We start from the raw sequence: 10,170 nt of genomic DNA, 5'->3' as shown, positions 1-10,170 counted from the left end.
TCCTCTTTTTTTCAAATAAAAATAGGCATAAAAGTTAACGGAAATCAGAACCAAGACGAATAATAGTTGGTTTCTATAGGCATGCGAGCTTGTCTGCTTGAAATGTTTTTGTTAACCATACACTTCTCCCTCCGCATTCGCGGTTTCAGTATTCATGGTTTCGATTATTCACGTTTTTTAGCTTGCTGGCTCCTTCCCCAAATTACGTCAGCTTGCACAGAGAAATCGCTGATTCCAAGCGTTTACAGAGAAAAATCGCCGATTCCCGGCACTTTCTTCACCGTGTTTTGCCTCTCCTTCGGGAACAGGCCAGGTCTCCCGCTATGTTCTTCGCGGTTTCGCCATATTCACGATGGTTTTTAATAGAAAACAGTGACTAACATATGAAAAAGTTATTTGCGGTTTTTCTGTATTTGCGGCTCTGTTAATCCCCTATCACAGCGCATACGGAGGAAGAAGTGTAATTTGGTTTACAATTATGTAAAAGCCATGTTATCTTAAATGGTAAGAATAGCATTGACTTGTAAGAACTTTATCTTCTCTGACATTGGCTCAAGTAGAGTGGGATTAATCAAAGAAATATATTGGCACAGCTTCGGAAAACTGAATGTAAGGAGATATAGATGAAAAGACACTTGGGGTTTATAGAAAGGTGGTTTTTTTTTTTACTTTATTATTTTTTCTTCTTACAGTCACAGCTTTAACATTGTGACTGGCCGAAGTCACCGAGTGCCTTCCAGATACACTTATTAAGACATACGTTTGAGCAAAATACCTGCACATCACAAGGTTCACCAACATTCCCCAAAAATTGACTTAACATACAGGCATTTTAGCAGTCCAATGAGATGGTATAAAAATGTAGAAATATATGTGCCAGCTGTGGGTGAGATGCCCCCTTGTGGGGAAGTGGAGGAAGAATCCATATTGCCTTTGATCTTGCTTAGGCCCTTACCAGCGCCTGAAATTCTATAAAATAAAAAGAAAGATGTTCAAATGAATTGGAAACGATGCGAAGGATGGGTAGGGTGGGGGAATCCATGAATATTTTAAAAGCTAGATACTGTTTTCTTTAAAAGTGCTGTAAGAAAGGACTCTGGACTGCATCGTAAACAGTGTTTACAGCTGATCTGCACTCCTTAAAAGTCCCTTAAAGTACTATTCTGGTCTATATATGGTGCCCTAGTCTACCCTGACAAGTTACAAGTAGCAGCCGAAGTTTTGCTGCCGGGGCACATTCCGGGAGAAGTGGCCACTGCAGCAGCAACATACCCCCTCCCCCTCCTGTCCCAGTCCAAAGCTAAGATTAGCACGTGTGAACCCGTAGGATGCTCTTCCCTGACACACAGCCCTTGCAGGTTGCCTGTGGTCTCGGAGCCTGGTTTCACGAAGCTGCTCATGGCTCATCAGGTGAAGGGACTTACCTTCCACGCCGATTTTGCCATCACCGTCAGAGTCTCCAGCTAACAGGAAAGCCTTGGTTTCTGCGTTGCTTAGAGCTCTGGCACTGGGACAGAAGTTCTTTAAGAAAAGCCTGGAGGAGACATAATTCAGATTATCAAGGCTATTTTTCATCCATAGCAACTGAAAATATATCTATGACTGGAATAAATAGCCATGGAATTCTTTTACTGTTTATCCCATGCCCATCAGTGAAATAGAAAATCCACCCACTGGCATTTTTCCCCTTCTTTCCACATATAGATTGCCAAGAGACTACAATTCTGCAGGGAAAAAGCCTTCTGTTCCCCTTCCCTCCTGGGCCTATGTTGGGAATGGCTTAAATTCCAGTTTGTAAAAAAGAAAGTGACTAGCTGAGTTATTCTTACTGGAGTTCGTCTTCCTCGATGAAACCACTCCTGTCCCGATCAATGATATGAAAGACCTGCTTGACCTGTTCTGGGTTCTTGTCGCACAACCCAACTTTAGAGAAGAAAGTCTTGTAGTTGAAAGATTCGGAACCTGTAAAAGACAAACGAAGGCACTTTCATGTCAGCTCTGTCCCTGGGAAGGAGGCAGAACAAACATAGGCGTCCTTTTACCAAGGCACGCAAACTTGATTTAGCGTGCGCTAAATGCTACGGCGCCCATAGAATATAATGAGTGCCTTAGTAAATGACCCCCATAGTAACATAGTAAATGACGGCAGATAAAGACCTTCCAATCTGCCCAACCGTACATGTTCCATAAATTAATTTAATTTAAACGGTCCTTTTAGGGAATAACACGGGGACAATTTGTTCCCCGTCCCCGCGGGAACTCATTTTCCCGTCACATCCCCACGAATTTTGTTGCTGTCCCTGCCCCATTCCTGTAAGCTCTGCCTTAACTGCACAAGCCTTGAATGCTTATGATTTTCAACTGGTTGAGGCTTGTGCAGATGAGGATGGAGCTTAGGCATTGGTGGAATGAGGCAGTATGACATCACAATCTGAGCTCTAGAATGTTGCTACTTAGGATTTTAAAGTGTTTGAGGCTTGTGCAGATGAGGACGGAGCTTAGGCATTGGTGGAATGAGGCATTATGACATCACAATCTGAGCTCTAGAATGTTGCTACTTGTGGTTTTAAAGTGTTTGAGGCTTGTGCAGATGAGGACGGAGCTTAGGCATTGGTGGAATGAGGCATTATGACATCACAATCTGAGCTCTAGAATGTTGCTACTTGTGGTTTTAAAGTGTTTGAGGCTTGTGCAGATGAGGACAGAGCTTGCAGGAATGGGGCAGGGGCAAGAAAAGAACTCACGGGGACAGGACGGGAAAATGAGTTCATGCAGGGATAGGGAAAAATTTGTTCCCATGTCATTCTCTAGGTCCTTTTTCTTAGATATTTCTGGGCCAGGAACCCAGAGCCCTGCCCGGAAGTGTGCTTAGGTTCCATCTACTTGAGTCTCCGTCAAAGCTCATTCCAGCCCATCTTAACCATCCTAGCCATCGAAGCCCTCCCCAGTCCGTCCCCAACTAAGGACTCCTTTTACGAAGCCACGTTAGCGGTTTAATGCGTGTAATAGCGTGCGCTAAACTGCCGGCTGCGCTAGCCATTACTGCCTCCTCTTGAGCAGGCGGTAGTTTTTCGGCTAGCTCGGGGGCTAGCGCGTGATGAAAAGTCCCGTGCGATAAAGCCGCTAATGCGGCTTCGTAAAAGGAGCCCTAAATGCCCATATACGGGACACATGCCGTGCAAGCCCGTCTAGTACTGGCTACCCTTTTCCCTAGATTGGCATATTCAAGTTTCCCTCCCAAGAAAATTTATTATTATTTATTTATTTAAAAATTTACATACCGCATAAAAACTATGCGGTTTACAAAATGACATGCATACATATTAAAAATGCTAAACATGTTTTGACAAAGCAAACACAATAAAACATTAACTAACGATATCATTATTAAAACCTTCTTTCTGTACAGGGTTGTGCCTTTTATTTTTTAACATATTTTTTCTGCATCATAAGGTTATAATAAGGATAATTTGCGACCTTTTATTGCTCTGGTTTCTAAGAAATGCATTAGTTATTTTAGTGCAATAATAAACTTTCAAAAAGGAGTCAACTTTTTTGTTTGTCTGTTTATTTAATTGCTTTATTGATCTGGGATTTAGCTCTTTGCTTTTTTTCCAGTTTAGCAAAAGGCGAATGACATAATTGGTATTTCTACTTATAGTCCAATTAATTTTGTGCTCGCATAAATAGCGCTTTGTTCTTTCTGTTCACTATAGCAGTGATTCCCAACCCTGTCCTGGAGGAACACCAGGCCAATCAGGTTTTCAGGCTAGCCCTAATGAATATGCATGAGAGAGATTTGCATATGATGGAAGTGATAGGCATGCAAATTTGCTTCATGCATATTCATTAGGGCTAGCCTGAAAACCCAATTGGCCTGGTGTTCCTCCAGGACAGGGTTGGGAACCACTGCACTATAGCACACAGCTCTAGCAGAAACCTACTGGGGGAAACCTGCCACTAACGGGAATATCTGGTGTGATCTGGCAGGTGAGGCCCTACCGACTGACTGGTCTCCTTACCCTGCACACATTTCAAGGCAGCTTCGATGTCCTTCGCCGAGAGCAAGTCAGTCATTGCCATTGCTGAGCTGTCAACAAACAAATAAATGGTCAATTTGGGGCAAAAAAAAAAGAGCCGGTTTGGAGACGTCTAGAAGAATTCTGGTTGATCTCTTATGTGAAACTGCATTTGGTAACAACCAAACGGGTGAGAAAGTGTTGTCCAAACCAGTCTAGTGACATAAGAAATGCTAAGAGTTTAGGGCAGGGGCAGGCAATTCCAGTCCTCGAGAGCCGGAGCCAGGTCAGGTTTTCAGGATCTCCACCATGAATATGTACGAGATGGATTTGCGTGCACTGCCTCCTTGAGATGCAAATCTGATCTTGTGCATATATATTGTGGCTATCCTGAAAACCTGACCTGGCTCCGGCTCTCGAGGACTGGAATTGCCTACCCCTGGTTTAGGAGATTATGCTTGAGTACCTGATTGTAAAACCGCTTAGATAACCTTGATAAGCGGTATATCAAATCCTAATAAACTTGAAAAAAAAAATAAAAAAATTTTACGTTTTATTTTCGGCTATGTTCTGACTTTGATCATTCCAGGTGTGTCCTCTGTTTTTAAAGACTGATGTATATAATTCTTTGTTTATATTATCTTTTCTGAACTTGTTGGATAAGTATTTCATCCTTTTCTTCTGAGCTTTCTATCTAAAGCATTACCTACAATTAATCTATAATTTCTGCATTCTTCTGAAGTACAATGCTGCATTCTTTCATTCCAATTAATGTCTATTCTCCCTTCTGATGTATAGTGTATAATTGGCCTATCATTTAAGAGTGACGCTTAATTACTTTGTCACCAATTTTCTTTTATGTTCAAAATGCCTAACCCTTATCCTTCCCTACTGCAATGGTAGGAAGCTGATCTTAATCAGCATTTAAGCTGTCTTCCTGATGGCATGCTGCGTTCCTTGAGGATTCTTTCTCTTCAGCTTACCGTTAAAGTCTTCTTGACAGAATAATTAAGTGATCCGGTTGGCAGGGGAGCCCTTGCTGCTGTGGATGTCCTCAGGACAGACCAGGCTTATATATATATATATAAACACCATAAGTTGTACACCATATACAGATTGTAGGTTCCAGCGTCACGAACTGGGAATGGTGTCAGATGAACTTGCCTAACTAATCATCTTACGCTATTTTTATCTCAAGAGAATACATATGATAGTTCAAAACGAAATAAGATAAGTGGAGAAGATATGTGAGAAATAAAGCTTCTTGGTGTTATATTTCTTCTTATTTACGCAGAAAATATACATTCCAATGCCTGACCAAGACAAAAACAAAGTTGGGTGAAAACCGAAAGAGAGGTTGGGAGGTGGGAGCAAGTCTTGAGAAGATGCAATGTCTTAAATGGCTTAGGGCCATCTTTACTAAAGCTTAGCACACGTTAAGAGCTCTCCAGTCCATTTTTTATTGCTGTGGGTCATACGAGGGGGGCCGCTGAAAAGTTCTCAGCCCAACCAACAAAGTTGGGGCAGTCTCCTTCGAGGGCTATAGACCTAGGGGAAGATTCTCGAATGTTCTTTGTAATATCTGACGGCCATGAGAGCTATTGTAGCGATTTAAAAAAGACGACTCGTTCTCAAGAAAACAACGCTTGCAAATGAGGTTCACGGAAGTTCGCAAAGGGCCCTTAAATTTACATGTGATGAGTCGGTGGTGATAATGATCGGCACCTGCACAGAATACACCACAAAAAGAGGCTTAAATGTGTGCAGTGTCGGGAACAGCAATGCTGCCATCATCACCTTCACTTGAGCCATTTTATCAATACGTCCTTATTTCTTCTCTTAATCAGTTCATAAAAAATCTTCTTCATCAATTGGTGTTATAAAGCACTCTAGACGTATCAATGCACAAGCTTATCAGGGATTTTCAGATATCCACCCGAGTGACATATCCCGTGGTGGTAGGAATTAGAGAATGACACGGTGACAAAATTCATCACCGTTCCCGTCCCCGCGGAGAGAGGGAAGAATCAGAGCATGAATGGCCGCAACAACTGACCCGCAAGCTTTTCTTTGAAGAATGCTGGTGGAGAAGGACCGAGGTTGAGTAGCAACATTCCAGAGATGAGATTGTGATGTCACAATGCCTCATTCCACCAGTGCCTAAGAGCCAACCTCATCAGTGATGTCACAATGGCTTCATTATCCTAAACTTGGCTCACATAAGAATCAGTATGAATGGGCCCAGCCACTGACCCGCAAGCTTTGCTTTGAAGAATGCTGGTGTAGAAGGACTGAGGTTGAAATAGACACTAGAAAATGACATGGGATTATTTCCCGCGGTTATCTGCGGGGACGGGGACGGTGATGAATTTTGTCACTGTGTCATTCTCTAGTAGGAATCCTCATTACTCCCAGCCTGGCATTTTCAATTTTTGATAAATACTTTTTTTCTAATAAATACTTTTTTATAAATATAACTTATGAAGTTTTAAAACTTAGCTTGTAAGCAGTTATATCCCCTTGGCAAGGGGTAACTGCTTACAAGCTTACTGCTTACAAGCTAAGTTAAAAAAAAACTTCATAAGTTGTATTTATAAAAAAAAGTATTTATTAGAAAGAGGTATTTATAAAAAATTGAAAATGCCAGGCTGGGAGTAATGAGGATTCCTACCACCAGGGGATATGTCACTCAGGTGGATATCTGAAAATCCCTGATAAGCTTGTGCATTGATACTTCTAGAGTGCTTTATAATACCAATTGAGGAAGAAGATTGTTTAAATCAGGGGTGCCCAAAAGGTCGATCGGTCGATTGCGGAGCCCATCCAGGGCTCTGTGATAGACTCGCATTGCCTTTGCATTCTACCTGCTTCCAGATGCCTTAAAGAGGACACTGAAGTGCCGGGCCGACCAATCTTCCTCGCCAGACGTCAATTCTGACGTCAGAGAAGAAGTTCCGGGCCAGCCAATCGCTGCCTGGCTGGCCTGGAACTTTCTCTCCGACGTTAGAATTGACATCGGGTGGGGAAGGCTGGTCCCGGCGCTTCTGCATCCTCTTTACGGCGAGGAAGCAGGGAGAGCTTAGATCACGATGGCGGCATGCGATGGGACTTGATAAATACAGTTAATGAAATAATGGAAAAAATCACTAAGGGGTCTTTTTACTACGTCAAGTTTACCAGACAAGTTTAAGTAGCTTTAAAAAACTTTTAAAAAGACATCCTCAGAGTCCTTGGGATATTTACAGCAGCAACAAGTTTGAGTAGTTTTAAGAAAATGTTGAAGAAACCCTTTTCTGTAAGATGAAATATGGGACTTGATTTATAGCTTTTTTTATGCGAGGCGCTGTCTTTCTCAATAACAGACTACGGACTTTTCCTCCAGGAAATTGTCCAAACTTTTCTTAAAACCAGCTACGCTATCTGCTTTTTAATTCAAATCTATTTTATTAAGCAACAGTAAATACAACAGCAATAACAACCATGGTATGCATTTTCATCAAACACCCGCGGAGGACTGGACTCTTATGTCCTCCCCGGACCCAACATACCCCACCCCCCGACAAAGAAGCCCCTACCCCCCACTCTCCCCTCCCCATCCCCCCACAGATACAGAAAAACTCGTAAGCAGGGAACAGCAGAGACACCTAGAAGCACAGGTTCAGAGGTGAAGTCTATTCAAGACCCGACTACGACTCTCAGGAGTCAAAATGTTCAAGTATGGAGTCCAAGTGTGAACAAAGTCTCTGCTCCGGCGTCGAGAAGATCGAGCCAAACAGGCCTCCCAACCCATGAATTCATGGAGGCGATTCCTCCAGTACCAGAATGAAGGTGGATCAGAAGACAGCCAGCAACACAAGATACATTTCTTCCCCAAAATAAAACATTTACTAAGAAATAATTTTTCATAAGAATTGTACATATACAAGAATGAAAAATGGGCAAACAGCATCGACTGCACGGATACTGGCACAGGGGTCCGCAACAAGCCCTGTAAAAAGGAGGCCATCTCCGTCCAGAAGGTCTGAATCCCCTCACAACTCCAAAGACCATGAAAGTAAGAATTTACCTCCACCGAACAGCGGATGCATAACTGAGAATCAATACAACCCATATGGTAAGCCTGACTCTGCTTTTACTACAAGCTCTGGCAACGCATTCCAGAGCTTAACTATTCTCTAAGTGAAAAAAAAAATATTTCCTCCTATTGGTTTTAAAAGTATTTCCCTGCAGTTTCATTGAGTGTCCCCCTAGTCGCTCTAACTTTTTTAGTCTTTCCTCATACGAGAGGAGTTCCATCCCCTTTACCATCTTGGTCGCTCTTCTTTGAATCTTTTCTACTGCCGCTATATCTTTCTGGAGATAACGAGACCAGAATTGAACACAATACTCCAGGTTAGGTCGAACCATGGAGCAATACAGAGGCATTATAATATCTTTAGTCTTGTTAGCCATCCTTTTTTAATCATGTCTAGCATTTTGTTTGCTTTTCTGACCGCCGCCGCATATTGGATGGAAGGTTTCATCGTATTGTCTACAATGACACCCAGATCCCTTTCTTGGGCGCTAACCACCAAGGTGGACCCTAGCTTCCGGTAACTGTGATTTGGGTTATTCTTCCCAATATGCATCACTTTGCATTTGTCCACATTAAATGTTATCTGCCACTCGGATGCCCGGTCTTCTGATTTCCTAAGGACTGCCTGCAATGTTTCAGAATCCGCATGTAACCCTACCCTTTTCCCTTCTGTGTGTGTTGTAGTTGTTGAGATTTGTCTATCTACGTATTTGCGTTTGAAATTCCTACAATTTTTTTGTTTTAATTTTTAAAGATATGCAACGTTGTAAACCACTTTAGAAATGAAAAGCAGTAACTAAACTAAACCTTAAGTTTGTATACCACATCATCGCCATAATTCCTTGTATATTCCTTGTATATTCCTACTGTACTCTATTGTATATTCTGTCAACTTCATTGATCTGTACACTCCAAAAATTGTTAATTCCTGTCAACTTCAATGACATGTACATTCCAAAAATTGTTAATTCCAATGTTATCTTTGTTTGCAATCTTATTAACTGCAGTGAACCGCCTAGAACTCTCTGGGTATGGCTGTATACAAAATAAAGTTATTATTATTATATTATTATTATTATTATTACACGGGCGTAGTATAAAGAGGGAACTCCATAGTAAGGATTACAGGAATTTAGTAAAAAGAAGGTTTACAGGAACTTGTTATAAAGAGGGAACACCATAGAAAGGGTAAGGGAAGAATAAAGAGGGAAGATAGGATTACATTTTTGAGAATAGCCAAGTTTTAAGATGTTTTCGAAATAGTTGGAAGGAGCCCAGATTCCGAAGTAGGGTGGTAAGGTTATTCCAAAGCTCTGTGATTCTGAAGGAGAGAGATGTCCCTAATTTTCCCGCATAGATGACACCTTTTAAGGAAGGGAAGGATAGTATAAATTTTGGGGTGGATCTGGTGGTATCAGGACTCGAGGAATTCCAAGATAGTGGAATTAGGGGAGGGAGAATGCTGTGTAGGATCTTAAAAGTTAGGCAGGCTTGAATTTCTGACACTGGAGTTCTTGGAGGGGTGGGAGAGGGGTTCGGGGGGGGGGGGTTATTTGGGGTGGGTTGACATTTGGTTTTTGGTGGGTATCTTTTGTCTCCGCGCAGACACCACGCGGTAGACCCTTTTGTCTTGTGCTTTGGCTAGTTTCTGGTTGTTTCTGTTCCCAGATTGTGGTATACTTCTTTGTATTTTCATTTTCCTAATAAATCTTTGAAGAAAAAAAAAAAAAGTTAGTCAGGCGCATTTAAAATGAACCCTGGAAATTACTGGAAGCCAATGAAGTTTGGACAGAAGCTGGGAAACATGGTCGAATTTACTTTTTGCGAAGACTAGCTTAGCCACAATGTTCTGAATCCGCTGAAGTCTTTGACGGCTTTTCTTGGCTAGACTTAAATAGATGGAGTTGCAGTATGTCAAAGTCATAAAAAAACTTGAAACGTGAGTTCTGAGAGCGCCGGAGCATTTTCCGCGCCAGCTGAAAACCACAGGCGCAGGTTGATGAAAGCCGGCCTTAGAATGTGAGCCCACTGGGCACAGAGAAAGCACATACAATACATATAGGGCTGCTTTTACGA

At 42.0% G+C, this 10,170-nt stretch overlaps 1 protein-coding gene across 2 annotated transcripts; it reads right to left on the bottom strand.

The window, feature by feature from the left end:
• Window positions 1–653: 653 nt before the first annotated feature.
• On the bottom strand, window positions 654–5,095 carry LOC117345570 (parvalbumin beta-like). Of its 2 annotated transcripts, none has more exons than XM_033914402.1 (5): window positions 5,003–5,095; window positions 4,023–4,090; window positions 1,830–1,962; window positions 1,425–1,534; window positions 654–969 (listed from the first exon to the last, which is right to left on the bottom strand). In XM_033914402.1, exons 2-5 carry the CDS (start codon window positions 4,081–4,083, stop codon window positions 944–946), a joined length of 330 nt encoding a protein of 109 aa, XP_033770293.1. In that variant the 5' UTR covers window positions 4,084–4,090; window positions 5,003–5,095; the 3' UTR covers window positions 654–943. The 2 variants fall into 2 exon arrangements, with proteins under 2 accessions (XP_033770293.1, XP_033770294.1); XM_033914403.1 differs by having other exon boundaries at window positions 4,023–4,085; window positions 5,003–5,061.
• Between the last annotated feature and the right edge of the window lie 5,075 nt (window positions 5,096–10,170).

Source organism: Geotrypetes seraphini, chromosome 11 (genome assembly GCF_902459505.1).
Source record: "Geotrypetes seraphini chromosome 11, aGeoSer1.1, whole genome shotgun sequence".
NCBI classification, from domain to species: Eukaryota; Metazoa; Chordata; class Amphibia; order Gymnophiona; family Dermophiidae; genus Geotrypetes; species Geotrypetes seraphini.
Note: the sequence above shows the minus strand (reverse complement) of the source record. Positions and strands in the feature narration are given on the sequence as shown.

Bases quoted from the DNA above. Each gene is read 5' to 3' on its own strand.
- LOC117345570 (XM_033914402.1), bottom strand. From the start codon at position 4,083: ATGGCAATGACTGACTTGCTCTCGGCGAAGGACATCGAAGCTGCCTTG. The intron at 1,963-4,022 runs GTAAGGAGACCA...TGTCTTTTACAG, and splicing joins TGCCTTGAAATGTGTGCAGG to GTTCCGAATCTTTCAACTAC. The intron at 1,535-1,829 runs GTAAGAATAACT...TGTCTCCTCCAG, and splicing joins ATCGAGGAAGACGAACTCCA to GCTTTTCTTAAAGAACTTCT.